General features: G+C 36.4%; 1 protein-coding gene across 2 annotated transcripts; it reads right to left on the bottom strand.

Annotated features, from left to right (window-relative positions):
* Positions 1-10: 10 nt before the first annotated feature.
* CARNMT1 (carnosine N-methyltransferase 1) lies at positions 11-20,767 on the bottom strand. 2 transcript variants are annotated; one of them, XR_010083585.1, is made up of 8 exons: positions 20,370-20,767; positions 17,678-17,873; positions 16,549-16,712; positions 9,252-9,392; positions 5,254-5,432; positions 4,136-4,245; positions 3,105-3,208; positions 11-2,846 (listed from the first exon to the last, which is right to left on the bottom strand). XR_010083585.1 is itself a non-coding variant. In XM_063423549.1 (8 exons), exons 1-8 carry the CDS (start codon positions 20,699-20,701, stop codon positions 2,742-2,744), a joined length of 1,335 nt encoding a protein of 444 aa, XP_063279619.1. In that variant the 5' UTR covers positions 20,702-20,767; the 3' UTR covers positions 11-2,741. The 2 variants fall into 2 exon arrangements, 1 of the variants encoding a protein (XP_063279619.1); XM_063423549.1 differs by having other exon boundaries at positions 4,132-4,245.
* Positions 20,768-20,934: the final 167 nt, after the last annotated feature.

Here is a 20,934-nt window from a genome sequence, read left to right on the forward strand (position 1 = left end):
ACGCGAGACATCAAGCCTTACTGCAAGCTTTAATATCCAAAAAACCTAGTTCATTACACACACTGAAAACTGTGGGAAGTGCACACAGAGACAAGAAACTCCCCATTCTTATCCCCTCTCCAACCAATTTCAGAATATAACACATTAAAAAAAAATCCAGGACATTTTACATTTATCAAACTACATGAAAAGAGAAGTTTTACACTGAAGATAACGCAGCATTTTATTTTACACCTGTTACCATGTACAGTTTAATACTGACATACAATAAACAGTCTCAGCTGACACACACCTTGAGCATTTCCCCCTGCATATAAAACTAAATAAAACAATGATCAAATTCTATAATATACAATTATCCCTGTGCATTACAGTACAAGTGACAGAGAATTCTAAGAACTCATAAATGGAACTGCCGGTAAAACACTACTAACAGCTCATTCACAAGATTATTTTTCTTTTAACTCTTAATGTGACTGTTGCAATTTAAAAGCAGAATGCTCTGGGAAAAAAACCCCAGCATTTTCTAGATCAGAAATAAAAACACATAACTGTATTATACCATATGTAAAAACATTTTCAGAGAACATACAAAAATGGCACCTGTGACAACATGGAGTGGCAAAGAAAAAAACCAGCAGAACACAGGATATTGACACTCAACCATAAATATTTTCCATTGCTTATTTTTGAAAAACAGAATGCCACATTTCAAGTTACAGACTGCATAAGGGGGAGCAACTGGGTAGTACTACAGATGGATATGCTACAGCATCAACTTAATTGACAATCACCTAACCTCCATCTTATTTCAAGAAACTTGAAAATCAAGTAAATTACTAATCATATTTTACCTAAGAGAAGAAAAACAGATAGAAAGCAAAGAATAATAAATTTTCTCAAAAATTAAATGGTACAATATGGAAATAAAAGCATGTGGGTGTTTTTTTTTTCTTTTAGCTACACAAGGACTTTTATTTTTAAATTATTTGTTGAATAGCAGTGTTTCGTCTTTAAACACATGTCCCTTGAAACATGGTAGAATTTTGATAGCTCATGCACTTTTAGAAATAGAGAGTTCAAAGAAGAGTAGCTTAAGCCAAACTTAAACATTTCTGTAGACCAGAAGCCTCTGTTTTCAAGCAGGATTCTGAGCAGAAAAAGGTACAATACTGAAACGTATACAAGCATGTGCTCTCCTATCTGGTGTTGAAAACATTAAAAAAAAAATTTGGTTTCCCTCCCTGCAAATTTTCAGTTTAAGAATAAAGGCACAAATTTCTGGCCTTGATTAGAAAATTTGAAAAGCCAGTAACAGATCTATTGAAGAGATGTGATTAGGGCATCACATGAAAGACAGGACAAAAATAATCGGAAACAAACAAGCTACTGACCAGTGTTCTTATAGCCAAATATGAAGAAAAACTTCAGCCCTCATCATAATGGCTTTATATTTTAAACATATTTTTGAAAATGCATCCAAATGGCACTGAAGATAATCAGTAGATTACAAAAACCAACATGACATAACGTGACACCTCATCTCAGACTAGTGACTGTTAATTAAGGTTTTTCTCATTTCTCAGTACTTAACTTCAACGTGACATGAGATTATATGTGACATGACAGCTCTTGTATAGTACCATGACTTGTAGTTTAAATAGTCACCTAATCCACATCTGTTGGGAAAAAAACCACATTAGAGTAAGAGGAACCAAGAAGTCACAAGGGTAAAGCATCAGAAGTTATAAGGAAATTGTCTACCACTTGGGCTGCATATCCTGGCTCAGGTGGAAGTAATTAGGTTATAGCACGTATTTACATGTAACTGCACTGTTATGACAGGTATTTTTATGTTGTACTACCTACACATGGCATGGACAACTCAGCTATGTTTATCAACTTCAGCAGTTCTTGCTTAAACAGTAAGAAGATGACTCAAAATCAGCATATTTCAAGAAGGCAAAGCATTTAATACATTTCAGCTCCAATACTAAGATCAGTCAAGAGCGGTATTTTCCCAAACTGAGGTTAACACACTGTTTCTCTGTGATATTCTGCTTTTTCTTCACTCCATATTCTGCTTTCACATGGTATTTCAAATTTTCTATAGGTTCTGGGTTTTGATTAAACCTTTAACGGTGGTACAGCCAAAGATCAGAATTTGTATAATATCCTATTTCACTTTGGTTCCACAGAAAATGCTCTAACAGTTCTGATGACTATTTTATCTGTCAAGAACAATTTTACCACTTCCCAACCATTTCAAAGTTCATAATTTAAGTATACATTTACAAATACTTCTCTAAAAGTGATATATCTAGTACAGTAAGCACCTCCATGCATTCCTAATATCAAGTAGAAAAGAAAGCACTACAAATCTATGAAAAATGAGGCAACATTAGCAGAGAATTAGCCTAGTTATGGCAAATATTAAATTTTGTTCTCAAGAAAACACTTTTGCTTTGATATTTAATGCATTCCAAAGCACAAAGACAGTGCATGTGAACATTTAATCTTTCACAAGTGTATTATGAATATGCATGGCATAGTATATGTCTGAGTAGCAACAGAGATATTAAGAAAATAGACACTATCTATATCCTCTTAGGAACAACAAGGCACCACTGATTTGAGGTTGTGTCCATACATCACCAGATGATTTTATTCTCATTTCTAGCTTTAAAGCCAACATTATTTTCTCATTAACTGGTTCTTTTCTCATTAACTGGTTCTGACCACTATTGTTCTGGTTTTCTCACCACAAACAACACGCATTCATAGTAGTATTTCATCATGGAGAGTTCATTCACAGTGTAAGTTGACAGTACAGATTCTTTCTCCACCTGAAAACAAAGCAGCAGTTTTCAAGACAGCTTCTGTACAGGAACTATAAAAGGAAATGCTATACGGTTATTAGATTATGAGGCTCATCTATACACTTCTTATGACATGAGAAAAGCAGGTAATTTGTAAGATATATATTATTCTCAGAAGTCATCAATATATGCCATTATACTGAATGAAATTCACGGTGGTTTATTTAAAGCAATTTATCTGATTCATAACACTACTGCTTATTGCAAACTACAGCACTTTCTTACCTCTATATGGAATCCATATTGCAGGATAACATTTTTTATATCTTCATAGCTTAATTCTATGGAAAGTTCATTTCCCAAGTTTTCAAAATGGTAAAGGAGAGGACCTAAAGTACAAAGATACAACAGAAATGGCTATCAAAAAGACAAAGTATGTGTTAAAAATCTAAAGTACATACTGATAGTGCAATAAACACTTATATCCAGATTCACATACTCTAAAATATGGAAGGTTCCCTGCCCAGGGACGGTTGGAAGTAGATCATATTTAAGATCCCTTCCAAGCCAAACTATTCTATGATTCTATAAACACTGACAAATGAACGTACTGCTATTACTTGAATATGATTCTTAAAATGAATTTCAGAAGCAATGCAAAAAGAAAACTAATTACTTTAGCTCTTATTCAACAATGTGCAACATTTCCTACCAGATTTTGTTTTCTGTATCCTAAAATTTCTTCAGTCAAGCAGTGCTGCTGTCTCTATAGCTCAGAATATAAGTCTGCCTAGTAGCTCTGCTAGTGCTCTGACTGGCTGGTGTGACTGACCAGTGACTGGCCAATTTTTACTATGCATAATGTTTAATGTGTCTTCACCATTGAAGACTCCAATCAAATTTCATTCCCAAAACTTCTGCTTTGCAGTAGAGTACCACTTAGACATTGGGGAAAAAAAAAAACAAAAGAGAGGAAAAAAAAAAAGAGAGAAAAAAAAAGCAAGGATGCATTTTAAAGTTCTGTTTTCTCAGAAAAATAGCAAAAGACAACACAGAATACTACATTCGTCATAAAAACAAACATTTGACACATGAATGCAAAACCTGCCACTGGCAAGATTTACCTATTTAAAAATCACAGTCTTGACTTGATTGTAACTAGCAAACATCTGAACATATTTTGAGCACTTCTGAGATAATTTCCAAGCCCTGTATTTTTGTAGCTGTACAGCTTACTGCATACAATTATTCACACGCACTTTTCAAACATACTATCAAAAATAAGTCAAAAAGAGCGGCTGGTCACACTTGCCTACATTTATCCATATTCCTCCAGGCTTTAGTATTTTCCATATAGTATCAATATAGTCAATAACATTATGTGCTGTGTCTATGAAAAAGCAAGTTGCTACACAGTCCCACGTATCTGCACAAAAAGAGCAAAGTATACAAAGGTTAGTTTCAATGCTTTTAACCCTGTAAAAGTTTGTCATTTAACCCTGGTATTTGTTGATACCATCAGAATCACCTTCAACTTCTGAGCAGCTGAAGGCTCAGAATTTTGTTTGCAAGTAAATGAAGTATTCTGGTCTACATTAAAAACTGTTAACTTTGGGTTCACATGACTTGTATTCATGCATCTATATGTACACATATACACACTACAATATTAAATATACTTACTATTTATTCACTTAACAGAACTGTGCATACACTATATAAAATTATATATATTATATACTGTAAAATGTAAATGTTGCAATTTATATAAATGAAGGCCCTAGTGTGCTATTTACTGACCTGTCTTATGAATTTCATTATGACAACTGCTAAAAATACAACTGCAAAAATTCCCAGTCATTTTAGGCCTCCCTAATTAGTATCTAGAGCAAACACAAGTACTAAGCGTACTTTCACAAGCCACTTAGATTTAAAACATTTTACTTATTATTTGAATATCTCCTCAGCTGTTGCTAACTAGTCAATTCAACAAACAGGAATTTTTGAAGTCTACCTTTTAAAGCATGAGTCTCCCTGTTTTTCTCTAAACAGGTATTCTTGAAATAGCAAAAGTTTTAAGTTCTATAAACAAAAAGCACTGGAAGTCTTTATGCTAGTCTTGGATGTTCTACTGTTAAAGATAGGATCTTAAAAAAATTAAGCTATGGGGAAAGCTCTTGTAAGATCTGTTAGACAAGGAGGTGTCCACATTTCCTATAACTAGAAGAAAAGAAAAGCTGATTTGGAGTAAGAAATAGACCTGTTGATACACCTACGATAGACCTACAGCTGGAGAAATATTCTGGGTAAGAGAATCTTGCTACAGCTAGTTTTTTATACTTAATAATGGTAGATACATTCTTCTTATAACCTGTCACAAATACTCAAAGTATGTGAAGTTACATGGATAGCCTAGAAGTTTGCATTTACTCACTGCACTCAGAATAAATTTCCTGAAAATCCCCTGCTGTCATAGAGAAGTTTGAACCAGAAGGAAGACTGTGAGGATCAACATCTGGGAAATAAATTGGTCGTATCTGATCAGCAGATCTTCTGTTATTGCTAAATTGATGAATCCAGGGATAAAGCTTACATGAATTAATTTGAGAGCATCTGCAAAATACAAAAACCAGCAAAATTTGTTTCAACTGATTGCTTACTTATAATCTACAAATGTAAGAGTTAAAGTTCTTGTAACAGCTCCACATTTACCAGAAGACTTCAGCCCACCCATAACGAACTGATCAAACCCCTAATTTTAATCTGGCACAAAATCATTACCACAATGTAATTGCCTTTTTTAGTTTTAGAAAGTTCTTTTATGACTTGTTATAATTTTCTCCAACTTATTTCTCCACTGACAAGAAAACACATATGTTTATTTTGTAAGATTAATTAAATTTGTGATTTCCTATATTCCATAAAGCTGAGATTTGCTGGATCATCTCTCTTCCTATTAAAAAAAAAAAAAAACAACAAAAAACCAAAACCAACAAACAAACCCTAGTAATATTTCTTCCATGATTTTTTTGGAAATGTTTGTTATCATTCTAGATTTTCTGAACTGTAATTGTAGAAAATTTTGAGGCACAGCCAAACAAAAGCATTTTTCAGATGCTAACTGAAAATATGCTTTAAAAATCAAAAATATAAATAAGCACCCTTTTGCAATGCATAATAATTGTAATTTTAATTTTGTGGTCATTTCAAGTTTGTAACACTTGCACAAGATTTGCAATCATACTAAGTAAAGATGTCTTTGTAAAACAGAATTTCTGGTTTGACATGACTAACTAAATCAACTCATTTTAAAAAAGTGATAAAACACAGCATTTAAGTACAACAGGAGGCATGTCCCATCATCCTGTAAAATTAGTTTGTAACTAAAAAGTGAAAAAATATTTTCTTTCAAAGACAACCGAGGACATACCTGTCCCACAAAATACATATCAAGCATTTCATCAAACACAAGCAATCTATTGGGTTATATGAAGTGCACTCTTTTGGCTGGTGATTAGAAGATATTTGTGATACAGTGTTTCAAATAACATTTGTTACCTTCTCCATGTCATCAGTATTTCATTTTATCAGTTAAAAAGTAAAATTTGAGCAGCAGTATACAGCGTTCAACAACTTTCTTCATATATAAATAAATATCAGATATATGCAGTTGGTTAAAAAAAGCAAATCCAAAACCAAACAATAAACAAGTCTCCTAACCACTAAAACAGCCATTAAAAAAAAAACAGATTAGAAAGGAGTTCATGTTCACATAGACTTTGAACAGTTCCAATTTAACAGGAAATAGCAATCTCTTTTCATATACAAGCTTGAAAACCTCCATTTCCAGTTTCAACAATTATTACTTAAAAACTAAGTACTCTAGTCCTTGGCAATTCCATACTTTTATTATAAGATGTGTAATATGCATTCTATTATAAAAATCTAGTATATTTAAGTGTGACACTCTTCACTACTTTCCATAGAGGTGGGGTATTCACTGTTCAACATTCAGCTGAAAAGACAGTTTTGGAAAAAATGGCTAGGTCAAATCTCAGTTCTCACCATTGGTACACAGATAAAAATGTAACTGTTCTCATCCTAAGGCATTCCATGGACATGGAACAAAAACAACAAAAACAACAGTCTCTCCCAAGTGTCAAGATTTATCTAAAATTATATTCTTTCCACAAAGTAAAGAAGAAAAACACGCCATGTAAGAACATTATGCATCCAAGGGAAAGAAGAAGTTCCCACACAAGGACCGAAACAGTCCTGCAGCCACTGCAGTTTAACTTGTCTAGGGTCACTTTATTCCCAAATTAGTTTCCTCAACAGAGTAACAGTCTCTAAATAATTTCAAGTATTTATAGTGACCACAGTTACACTGTAACACACACTTTACATACTATATCATGCAACTTTATCCACTAAAACAGAAATTCATAATTTCAGAGATATGAAAGTGTTCTTAAAAGTCTGAAAATCAGCAAATACTACTTAGTACACAGAAACGTTAAGCCAGTGTATCACATCTAGGAGCCTACTGTAGCAATGCTTGACATTCAAAAGAGTACTTTGTTTTCCTAAATGTAACCATCAGAGAAACAAAGTAAAGCTGTAAGGTGTAAAACTGTAAGCACATGTAAGCAAAACCCTCATGCTTTTATTAACTAAAAGCAAGAATAAATTAAATTGAGACTACAGTTAAAAACTAATTGCCAAATTCTTTTTACTGACTGCTCCTCTTTAGGTATTATCTCCAGCTTATATTGATCACTGCTGTTTCTTCCAGTTTCAGAAAAGCAAACATGCATTTCAGAAGGCTAATCATGAACAGCCAGTTAAGACTAAACTGAAAGAAACTTTCGTAACAGAGACATCAAGCCCACAATTACATCTGGCAGAAAGGAATGCTTGGACTCCAACTAAATTGACTGCTGCTCAGTCATGCTAGCTAACAACTTGTCCAGCAAAAATGAAAATTACAGCAGTTGCACAACACTCAAATTTGCTGTCCAAAATCTCATTCTGTTAGTAAGTTTAAGGTATATAGATCTGTTTGCTATATATCCTACATAAACGGGAAACACTACATGAGAATTAGATGCTAAAATTACTACCATTAATAAAGCATGAATCTTTAGGATAATTTCATATATGGGTGAAGACTCTTTATTTAAGAAAGCATGTCATCAGAGGGTAGGGGTGAAGTTAACTAACTTCTGTAACAGTTGACCAGTGCTCCAAAATATGAGAAGTGAAGAAGTGAATATTTTTATGCTGGCTTTGAAGTACCAAATCATGAGAGGAATATGGCTTCCTTTTAGTAGCTAAAAGGCATCAGTCAGATCAATTGACATACAATTTCACAAATAAGTAACTTGAGAAAAATCCAGGAAAAGAACAGCAAATGAACCTCCAGTAAACATCTATTATCATCACATGGAGCACTACTGCTACAAGCAGATATGCAATGGGCATCATGCAGTGTTTTCCCCTTGTTGTTTTTGAATATTAAGCCATATGAGATTCAAAAGCATCATAGTGCACTGTGGACAGTCTATAAAAGTCTCCAAAACATAGTAATAGAGAAAAAAAGCCAATAGTTTAGGTATTTTCAGCAAAGGTGTATCATTTCAAACTGATGAACTGTCAAATTCTGCCTCTGAGAACTTGGCACTAACCCTCCCCTCAAAAAAACCACACTCCAGACCTCTTTCAATACTTGCCCACCTGTAGCCTTCCCACTCTTTCTTAAAAGAACAGTTGCATGTGCTGCCTTTTTTCTTCTCTAACAAGCCCGTTTTGAAAACAGTAATTCCAATCAAAGTAGCAGAATGTCAAATACAGAAATTTTAAGTAACATCTGTAATATGAAATTTACTACATTTAAATTTATTATTTGAGCATAATTATGGAACTATTAACTCTTAGCCTCTTGCTCAGCACGCTTCAATAATTGTTTTTCTTGTCAAAACAGTGCCTAAAAATTTAGTATGGAATGTGATACTTTTTTTAACAGGTATCCTCTGTTAATAATCATCACCACTAAATATCATTTATTTAGTTTGTATTTACTGGCCCGTACTCAGTAACAGTAAGATAGGTGTCCATTTTACAGAAACAGGTGTGAAATACATCATAAAACTTAATCAAAATTTTCCAAAAAATTGGTTGTACAATTTAGAGATTTTAAATCTCAAAACTTGAAAGCCCTGCTTCCTGTAATTTTAATGACTCAGATACAATGATTACTTTCTCATTTATCCCTAAGACTTTTTCCTTAAAGCATTCTAGATAGTCAGTATGTGTGTCTTGTAATATGATTTATAAATCTATTCTTGTGAGACGTATATATATTCAGAATTCTTTCATTTATAGTTTTGCCTCTCTAGGTTTTATTCAGCAAGTAAAACATAAGCTATATACCTGTTGAGTACAAAGTTAGAAGAAAAGAGCATAAAGAGGCTCCATTCATTTCCTTGGCAAGCATAACCGAGCATAGCTATTTCCCACGCCAATCTACCTAGCCCAGCACCAGGTACCAGGATATTAACTTTGGAGAAATCCCTGCAACAGAACAAAAATAATAGTTAAGTCTTTATCTGATACTCCTTAAAACAACTTAGAGGTCCAGCCAAACATTCTTCCCACCATATACTTAGATACTATATTATGTTTTCTGTATGACTTCATTTAATGGAAACTGAGCCTGTTCTGATCAGGTTGGTTAATTGTACAGTCAAAATAATTCACAGAAATTACTCAAAAGAACATATACAACCCTCATTCAGAATACAGAGCATGACTGCTATACACAATTTGTTTTTCTTGAAAGTTCTAGTTATCCAGCCAAAAATTTCTCAAGTGAATTGAAGAATATTCTCATATAGCACAATGTATTCTTCTTTAAGCCCCACTGATAATCAGAAAGCATTCTAGACACATCTTCTGTTACCTTGCAAGAAAAAAAACACCACCAACTCATATGTTTCTGAAAACATAAAATCTCTACAATCTGATGTACAATTCAGAATGTAAAAACCTTAAAGTAGTGACTGCTCCAGCAATGGTGGGTTCTTCATATACCACTCACTGGTTTCCCCAAGTACTCTGACATACTTCCTAACTCAATGTACATTGCAGCTCTCTAACCATCTACTCATAACTAGGCATCAAGTTGAAGACAATCAGGAAACATCCAACAGTGTGTTCATTTAAACACTTGTAAAAATCTCTCCCAAGTGTAGCAACTAACTAAATTGGACTAAGAATCTCGAAGTTTGCTTCCCTCTGAGGCAGAAACGGCAATACATACATATTCCAACCGTCATACTTCCACCATAATGCAATCAAACCTGCACTCGTACAACAGAAACCACTCCCATGCCAACCTGAAGACACTTAATCTAAAAAGAAATATTTTTTTATTTTCCAGTCACAAACAAGACTTCAAGTGTCCACGATTCAATACACTAAAGTATGAATATTCATACACCTCCCCACATTGTTTTGCATACCACTTTCAGAGACAAAAAATACACCTACCAATTTATATGCAAGTACACGAAGGAGGCCATAATCAGCAGGTCCAAAGGATAAAAGCCACCATAACACAAAGGCTTTGACTACTTAAAAATTCAGAATGCCAAAAGGAGTTCCAAAGAGGAAGGATGCTGCACAAGCATGAAGATGATTAAAGGAGTTACATAAATCCTAAAAGCTGTACATTTCTGAATGCTATTACCCAGAACCAAAGGGAAGTATTATTCTTTTCTAAAGGCCACACAATCTAACAAAGCAGCATTAACAGTGCCTTTTGAGTTTTGATTTGATCATCTAGTTAGTGAAGTCTCTGAAATGGTAAATCATACCATTCATTTCCATTCCATATATCCAGGCTCTTTTTCTGACTTAACAAGAAGCTGGAAATCAAGACTTTGTTATTACTTCAGAGCACCCCTGTGAAGCAATGGTTCTCACTACCTCACTTCTACAGGGGAAAACAGAAGCAGGCTAGCACGAAGTCCTACTGAAAAAAAAAAAAAACTTCAAAAGAAAACTACATGCTCAAATATGAAATATGAAATTTTTGAAAATAGGGAACCAGGAGAAAGAAGAAAATGTGTTTTCTGGCTGAAGCTAGAAAAGCTTCTATCTTACAGCTCTTCCTATTCATAATCCAGATGGATTTACTAACCTAATCTATTTCTCTATTTCCTTACAAGTTCACATTAATTATGAAATATTTAGACTAGCTCTACACAGATTTTAGCACCCTCATGTGGACACTTCTATAATAAATGGGATGATAAGACATAAACCACTTCCAAGATTACAACAATTTGATTAGATGAAAAGTCTTTTCTTAAAGCAACCTGGTAGCTAACAGATATGCAGGTATGTTCACATTTTGAAATCTGCACCTTTATGCACCCAGAAACAAGATAAAACCTCTAACAGTCAAGCGAGTTGATTTTAAATTGCTTGTAGTTGTCTTGTATCTTTTCATTCACAATATAAAGTTCTTGTACTTTTAAACTATTGTCCCAACTCTCTCTTAGAAAACAGCTTTCTATTCTCTTTTCTTAGAGCAGACTTAACTACACTTTTGTTTGCATCTTTATTATGGGATTAATGTCTGGAAATATGTTAGCAAATTAATTTCTATCCCTATGCTTCATATCTGTTGCTGGAAAATGCTTCTGGCCACCAGCTTCACTTCAGCAACAGAGCACAGCTAATAAAATACAATAAAATCAAATCTCAGTCCACTAACATTGACACTAACCTTCCAAGAACATAGTTTTGAATTTATAGCCCAAAAAATTATGCATGTGGCAAATTTACTGCATAACAAGTAGTGACTGTTGATAGTGTCCCTTAAATGGAAAAAAAATTGTCTAACACCTTTTTCAAGAGTTGCAAATTAGCCACTTGTGACAAACAGTTATTAATGAATTATGCTTAATTTTGAATCCTTTTAATAGCTAAAAATCTTTAATTGAACAGAACCTGCTTTTTTAATGGCCATAATCCTTTAAGAGGCTAGAAAAAACAGCTTCTCTCTGGTGGTTAGGTGATTCCAGCAGTTACAAAGTTAACAAAAAAAAAAACAACTGTGGTAACATAATAACCCAAAGTGATACACACGCAAAACTATTTGAGGTAGGATTTCTAAGATACACATCTAGCACCGGTCAGAACATTAACGAGTATCCGATAAGTACCCACTGAACACCCCTGGGCCAAGAGGGAAGTAGCATCATCCTATAAATCTGACAGGTGTGGGGAAAGCTGCTGGCCAAGCAGCAGAGAAGAGGGCTGCATGGTACTATTCAGCTCAACTACTGAAACTGCAGAAGTCTCTTAAAAAGACACTGGAGAAATATCAGAAACAAATCTGTCATGCCCTTTTCACACAGCATGTTTCAGTGTGATATATCTTCAGCTTCTAGAAGACTATTGATATTAATGAAGATATAAACTTTTTTTGAAGATGTGCTTTTTAAAGGGGGGAGATTAAACATGAAATATGGAGGCTTATTTCATGTCTATTGTATTTTATTAAAAAGTAACAGTGCGGAGGGGGTTAACACGCTCAACAAAAGAAAAATGAGAGTGTCTGACCAAACACAAACCTCATTTTCATAAACTAAACACTGCAGTTCAATTTATCAAATGAAGTAATAAATACATATTTCACATTGAGATGAGCTTCTGATCAGTGGAAATATCAGCATAGGAACACACTGTGGGACTCCTTTCCTAGGTTTACAATGTCTGTAAATTTAGACTGCAAACAGATCCAATTCTTATTATCCTATATTTTGTTATTTTACTTCAATCATATTGTCAGTGATTTTTTTTAAGACAAACGCTAAACAGCACAATCATTTGAGCAATTCTTCAAATTTGGAAATCTGAATTTTATATACTCTCACTAAAGATCTGCAAAGCAGTCAGTGATCCAGTAACCCCGACAAAATATTTGCTCTTAAACCCAATGTTTAAAGCAAACTTTAGGCTAAGTACAAAGACCTGCAAGGACAGATGTATTTCTTATAAAGTCAAATGAAACTGAATTTATAAATTTAAAAATTTCCACTATAAATTTACAAATTTCGATTCCACTATAAATATGGCTGAGCACACTCAAGAAGTAAAATCAAGCTCAGGCTCAGAACTAATAAGCTGTTTTTCATATTAAAAGGAAACTAAGCTATGGTGATTTCTTTTGAGCTGTTCCGTCAGCATCTTGGAAAATACACTGATTGCTGGACAGCATGACAGCTCATTCTAGAGGCCTAGTTCATGAGAAAACTGGAAAAAAATACCTAAGTATACTGGTTTTGGCCATGGAATGATAATTAACAAAAAAAGTTAATTATTTCACAGATTTCTTTTGGACAAGAAGTTAATGATCCTCAAATCATTTCCCCTAAGCAGGAAGAGCAACACTAGAAGTGAAAGGAAACCAAGATGACTGAAAATAAGGAGAATCAAAAAAAGAAATCTATGATACTTCGCTATAAAAATATTTCAACGAATACAGTGATAAAGAAATAAAAATGTATCTACATTTTACTATTTTCTCCTACAAGTAGGAGAAGCAAGGGGAACCTAAAAGCAAGCAGGTTCATTTTAATCCAAGAAATCCAAGACGTTTAAATATTACAGAGCTCCTGCTAACTGAAATACAAATTCCAACACGAATAATGCAAGAAATCTATCAGTTCTTCAGGAAGACCTGATCTCATGGAATTTACTTAAAACTGCTTTGTTGACTGCTAACAGATTCTGCATTATGGTGCTAAGGTGGAAGGAGGCAGGAACAGCTTTTGCCACTTAATTTATTTTTAGATAACAGCCTCATCAGAAGACTAGGCTGAAACACATGATAACACATGCTAAGGAGCACCTACTAAATAACTATTCTGATTTACAGCTGCTTTCAACCATTGCTTGTACTACTACTTCCCAAAGAGCAAGCATATACAACACTTAACTGCTTTTCCTGCTGCGTACATACCAACTGAACCCATCCACATGAGTCTTGCAAACTACAATGCTACAAGGTGTGCACGCACAGAGTGAAACACACTCGAGTAGTTTCAAAAATTCAAACTCCATTTTCATGTGATTCCAATGCATGCAATTAATAACGTCAACAAATTATTAGTTAACTAGAAACTGAATGTACCAGTCCACTGAGTATTATAAATTTGATGAGTACGGCAATTCCTTTTACAAAGTAAAAGGTGACTGGCACTGACAATTTCAAATTTAAAATATTTATCATTTCCAACAGAAAATACATTTAGATAAAGTAGTTTTCATTTCACTTTCACCCAGTGCAGTTTTTTCTCTAGCACTTTCATTTCATCCTTTTAGGAGACTTCAGTGCTCTGTGCTACAAGAGGAAATTCTAAAGCAATGAAAGCTGCATTCTGACGTTGACCTACAGGTTTTTTCTTTCTCACGTGAAGAGTCGACAGTCAGTTCTCTCCCACCATAAAGAACAGACAGAATAACTCACTGTGGTTAGCTCAGGCCCTGTCAATCCCTTCAAACCGAAATAACTTCTCCACTCCAAAATCACTGAACCATAGAATATGCCAAGCTAGAACAGACCTGTTAGGGGTAAGACAGTCCAGCTCCTGGCCCTATGCAGGACACTCCAAGAGTCACACCTTGTTCCTAAAAATATTGTCCAAACATTTCCAGAACTCAAGACAGGCTTGGTGCAGTGACCACTTCCCTGAAGAGCCTGTTCCAGTGCTCAGTCACCCTCTGGATGAAGAATTTCTTTGTGGTATCTAACGCAAACCTCCCCTGATTCAGCTGCACGCCACTCCCTCAGGTCCTGTCACTGGAGAGTGAACAGTTTGTGTAAAATTTCTACAAAAAACCCAAACTGACCAGCAAGCAAAGCCTGCCAGGGAAGTTACTTTGTGCGCAAGGGTGAAGTGACACTGCCAGTTAAGCTTGATAGTATATGACTCTGTTTCTCACCCCAAAAAGGTAAGTACACCTAGCCAGGAGAGCCTTCAGTCATCAGGAAAAATGAATGAGCTGACATAGTAGCTAACAATATGTGAGCAGAGGTGGTTTTACCTGAGTGCTACAACACCTCCACAGCAATAATTTAAGTAATACACATTTTAGAAATTTAAAAAAAAATGCTGTTTGACAAACTCAAACTTGTAGTAGAGATGCTTGATCTGTACAGTGATGTACAGAGATTTCAGCAGACAAAACAAAACTCAAATGGTACTTCAGAGCTATCACAATAGGGACCAATGCTCTGCCACATTAGTTTTGTCTGACAACGACCACGAGAATTCCCTGTAAAGAAGCACAAAGTTGTGAACTTCAGATTCACCCCACCTGTTGCTTCCTAATATCAATTGAAGGTTTTGAAATAGAGTTCATTGATGAAAGATGTAGAAGTCAAGATTTTCCAGCCTCAGCCATGTATCTCTTAAGATTTGACATAGGCTACCTCTCCCATAAGCAAAATCCACTAACAGTATACAGGAGAAAAAGCTGAACTGTTACTTTGGAGATTACAATGACTTCTTGCAACTACAACAAACCATGAGTTTTCCTACAGATCTACAAATCAGAGGTATACTTGCAGTATTTAATTCATGTCTTATGAAGAGAACTATCAGCACTAGAAAAATTGCAGAAAGTTTACTTGCAGATAAAACATTTTTGAAGGTGTATGTATCTTTAGGTAAGTCAGTTCAAGGCAAAATAGAAACCATCTACACTCCATGCTCTCCCACCACAAATAATCTTTACTAATGAGACTAAACAATGGCTAGCGGGAGAGACTTTTCAAATTTGCACAAGAGCACTATTAATAATTACTGAGAGAGAAAAAACACTACAATAATACCCTAGTATATAAAACCTAAGTAGTGGCCTGTTACCTTTATGAATAAAAATTCTCAAATTTTCCACTGTAAGACTACTAGGTTGAAACTAAAATGTACTTTACGATGACTGGGTTGATTAATTGACAGAACCAATAAACGTGGAATTCTTATAGCACTATAACCTTCTGAGACTTTACCAGTATGTTTCTACCTAAATTACCCAAAACCCCTGCATCAATGACTATTTTGGCACTGTTAACAAGCCAATACTTACAAAATGACCCTCACACATGTAACTTAACTTTTTTAAGAATTGTCTTAGAACAGCTGTCTGAAACCAAGGTTAGAATTTATTATTTTCAGAGTAAATTGTTAGTGCAATTAAGTGCAACTACAGTAGAGGTTAAGTCTTTCTCTTTCTCCCATAATGAAGAGCCAAAGCTTTACTTCCTGCTGTCAGAGTCCTTCCTTTCACTTGCAACTGACACACTCTGAGAATCCACTAACCTGCAAGCTTGACTTCACTAAATACAACTGACTTAACTTTCTGAAGTCTCTTACTTGAAAGATTTACATATATTGTTACACCCAGCTGTACAACGACAACAAAAAAATTATTACTGGTTTACCTGATATTACTTTGTGAAGCTTATGATTATACTCTTTTCCAACATCTTGTATTAGAAATAAAAACTTCCTTGATTGAAAAATAAATTCCATTGAGTTCATAAAAAATTCTCTACTTTTGAAACAAAACTTTTCATTATTCCATAAATTCTGTTTCAGATTTGTGCAACAGTGTTAAGTCCACATAAATATAAATTTTAAGACACTATTACCATCTTTCTTTTGGAAAGTTCTTTACAATTTCACTAATAATTGGCTGGTAGCAGGAATCCCTCTCAGACTTTCCCTCTTCACTCCAGTCTCTCACAAATTGTTTCAATGTGGACTTTAATTTATCCATGTCAAACGTTGAAGCTGGTGTGATCTTCCCACTTCCCTGAATAAAGTCGAGAGAAAAAAAAAGGTTAGCAGAAAGTATACCAAGTATCTGGAGTTTTGGGGGGGAAAGCAAATTATGAAGAAAAAAAAAGCCATGCTGCAAGAACTGCTGAGAGTATCAGCTGACAAAGCATTTTGCTTTCACTCCTGGGACCCAGGCTTAAATCCACCTTAATATCCTATACAAACTGAGTTTTCTGGCCTCTCTTCGGCATTCAGAAGTCCAGTTTCCACATCAAAAAACCAACATATAACAAAGCACCACTGGTAGTCCTTATTCAGGAAAGGACCAGGGCTTAGCCAGTGCAGAGGCTGAACTGCTTACCCTGAAAAAAAGAATACCTTTAGATACTGATAAGGCAAAACTGAGAAGCTTGTATTAGAGCGGCCCATTACTGTATCTTGCCTGTATCCAAGGAGGACTTCAGTTTCCATCTCTGTCAGTCCTTTAAGTTTTGGTGTCAGTTTTTTAACAGAAAGTAGGTCAAGTAGTAAAAAAGTGCTCACAAATAACAACATAAAAAATACTTACAATCTAGAATGGCAACCAATTTACAATGTTGTAATGCATAACCTACTGTAAGACAGACAGTCTCACTTATATTCTATATAGTTAACAGAAAAAAATAACTTTGAAATGTAACCAGAGTAAAGCTAGAACTCTGGAGTGAAAACAATGATTTTCCAGACTCACAGTTTGTTTTTTTACAATAATTTGCCAGATTCACAGTTAATTCTCATAAGTGTAACTAACGGAACTAATAACAACCAGCTTCATTAAGCATCAGCTCTGCAAAATGTGAAAGACAAGAGTGAGAAAAGTGTGAGCAAACAGGAAAGGGTAAAACAAGGAAGGCAAAAGAAAAGGAAGTTGGAGGCTTGAGGTATTAAAGGCAAATGTAGAAAATCCCAAAGCATACAGAATGTAATTTTGGAGCAAGAAAAATGTCCATTTTAACATACATCTTCTCCATATTCCTTATTTTCAAACATATGAACACAGTCATTCACAATCGTTTGTAGTATTTCTTGATTATGATCAATGCACTTCCGAATCTTGTCAAGGTGAGGAAGAAATTGAGGAAGAAGGCTCTGTTGGTTAGCTGGGAGAGACTTAAACTGCCTCTCTGTTCTGTTCACTCGTTCATGCATACTCGTTCTAAAAAGCAAAAGTTTTAAATATTTAGAAGCAACATACACACATGTAAATAATTCACTCTAAGCTGTTCCAAATATAATGTTCATATTTTTTTTTATACACAGAAAGTGACCAGACTCCTGTTCCTTACCAGAGAACAAGTTTTCTAGAATTTCTAGGCAAAGTTTTTTTAAGCTCTAGTTTTACATTATCATTCTATTTAACACATTCCAGTTTAAGAAGGCTCTTCCCTCCTCCCTACGGTTTCATCATCAGCCACTCACTTCCACAGCAGATGATCAGTATCTACCACATGGATCTATAAAATTTAACAACCAACTATCTCCCAAGTTTGTTTCACAAATCCAATTTAAATTGAATTAATTTGGATACAGTGGTACTTCTGTATTCGATTACAGAAATAACAGGATGTGGAGTGGGAGTTGGGATCCTCAAAATCCATTGCTTTCAAGAGAACTGTGAAAGTTTCAGATGAACACAACAGAGTTCTAGCAACCACACTAACATACTAAGCTACCTTCTTTTCACAGCATATTCTTCATAAATATTGTGAACATCATCATATGACTGACGAAAGCTAAAAATAACTTCCACTTCTCCAGGATAAAAGTTTCATTAAAATGGTGACTCTTCTGAGATTTTGTTAGATTTGATTTCTGTCTAAACTGATAGAAAAGTTGCTAAGCACAGTCATGATGACTCTAGAGAGAGAATTCAGTAAGAGATATTGACCCTTTTGACTATCAAATTATTTCAGCTAGTCAAGTCATACTAAAGTTTCCCAAGTCTTGTGTCAATATACAGCAGCACAAAGGTGAAAAAACTAGCCATTATGAGAGACAGCTGCAATTACTGGCATTTTAGTTACAACCTCATTCTGGAAATTTGATCAGGTAATACCTTATTCACGTGTTACTGAGAAGGGCTTGTTCACTGCAATAGCTACACTGGTTTAAAACTACATTCAAGGACAAGAAACAAAAAAAAAATTAACTGATGCTCTACATAAAGTACATCAGCTTAGCTCAACAACACCTTCCTGAAAGTCTTATCAGCAAAAAATCCCTTTGAACCTAATACTCCACCATTTCATGCTAAATTACAACCATCTAGCAGAACGAATAATGCACTGAAATCAGAAAAACTACAAATAACAAAGTTATCTCTGTTTATGTCTAGAAGACAAGAACAAGATCTGGACTCATCTGAAAGTGTGTTACTGTCTTATTCATACAGATGTCCCATGTTAAATGGAAATATCAGTATGAGCAAACACAAATTTCATTTATTATGTAACAAAATATGTAATTTCACCTAAATTTCAAATTATTTCTTTGAGACAGAGACATTTCTGTACTGGAAACTTGAGTCACATACTTTTCTTATGTTTTCACTGAAACAAGCATTCAAAAGCAACCCAAAGCCACAGTTCAACAGAAGGCTGTTGAAGAGACATTCCCAGGTTCTAAGGTCTGAGGGTACAATTATACCACTAATATAAACAAATTAGAGGATGGAATTGTATTAGTAACAAACGGTATTAGATACTTCTAGGTCTTTGATATGTCGAAACTGAATTAAAGAATTCACTTTGGAAGAGGCATTACAGAGTCGTTCAGACCAACCTCCTGCTCAAACACTTGTCCTGGAAGACAAATGAAACTTACATGGAAAAACCTCAAACAGAAGAAATAATTTAAATAACACCCACTCCTACCAAGAACCTCACTACCATGTACATATTATGCTTCTGCTACACTGATAAAAAGAGGTCCAGCACACAGTAAGGAGCTACATGATGGGGCTTCGTCAGCTGAAGTACAAACCTGCTTTCCAAACCTAGAAACAGAAAACCGTTTAACAAAACACTGAAGACGACTGGACTTTTCCAGCCAGGCTCCACTACCTTGTAATGCGAGTTGCTTCCTCGTCTACTAAACAGATTCAGTTCTAAAACTAGGTGTCCCCACCACCGCTGGCTCTTTCCTATGGAGCCAGCAAACCCTCTTCTAACCCAACACATATTATTAAAAACGGCATCCACTATCCCTAGCAATAGGTCTTGTATCTTCTTCAACGTAAAATGTCTTTCAAGCATTTCCACCCATAATCGAAACAACATTATTGCACTCCTCTGCCAGCAGGAGATATTATTGTTTTGAAGGCTTTACAGTGTCTCAGAGCATTCTATCTCCTAAGTGACCTCACGACAGCCTTTTCGGGATTTTTTTTTTTTTTATGCTTTGGAATCGACTGACATCAAGGCGACTTTGCAGGTATCCCGAAAGGAAAGTGGTGCAGAAGCCCCTTCCCGACTCGGGGCTCCGCACCCCACCCGCCAGCGCAGTGCTGTGCACGGAGCGCGGCCCGGGAGGCGGCCGCACCAGGAGCGCCCTGCTCCGGGGGCCGCGGGGCTACTGCGAACCCTGCGGAGGCCGCTCGGCGAGCGGAGGGACCCCCGCAGGGCCCCGCGCCCAGACGGCAGGCCTCAATTACCCGTAATATCGGAAAGCGTTGATGATCCTCCGAAAATGTTCCCGCTCCAGACGTTCCTCCTCCTCCGCCGCCCTGGCCGACGGCGTCGTCAGCGCCCTCGGCTCTAGAGGCTGCCGCCTCCGCCGCTCGTCGCTCAGCGGTGCCGCCCGTTCCGCCTCGGCCTCCGCGCCCATGCCGCTTGCGCTCTCTCCAGGCCACGGCAGCTGTTCCCGCTCCTCCTCGCGGCCTCGCCGCAGTCCCCTGCGCATCACCTTGGCGGCCGGCTCCCTCTCGCCCTGGGGATGAGGCCTTGGCAGCGGCGCTTTCCGGGACACGGCGCACGTGGCCGACATACCCCGCGCCCTCCTGCGCCGCGGGCACGGCCGGCGCGCACGCGCACCGCCGCCCTTCCGGCGCGCCGCCGGCCTCGGCCAGGACGGTATCGCGAGAGGAGGGAGTGAGGGAGGGGGCAGCGTCGGGCACCGCAGCCGGCAGCCGGGGAGCAACGCCCCCGAGCCGCTGTCGCAGGGAGCGGGAGCGGGGCCCGGCAGAGCGCATCGCGCTCCCGAGCCGCTGTCACAGGGGA

This window comes from Prinia subflava, chromosome Z, assembly GCF_021018805.1.
Source record: "Prinia subflava isolate CZ2003 ecotype Zambia chromosome Z, Cam_Psub_1.2, whole genome shotgun sequence".
NCBI classification, from domain to species: Eukaryota; Metazoa; Chordata; class Aves; order Passeriformes; family Cisticolidae; genus Prinia; species Prinia subflava.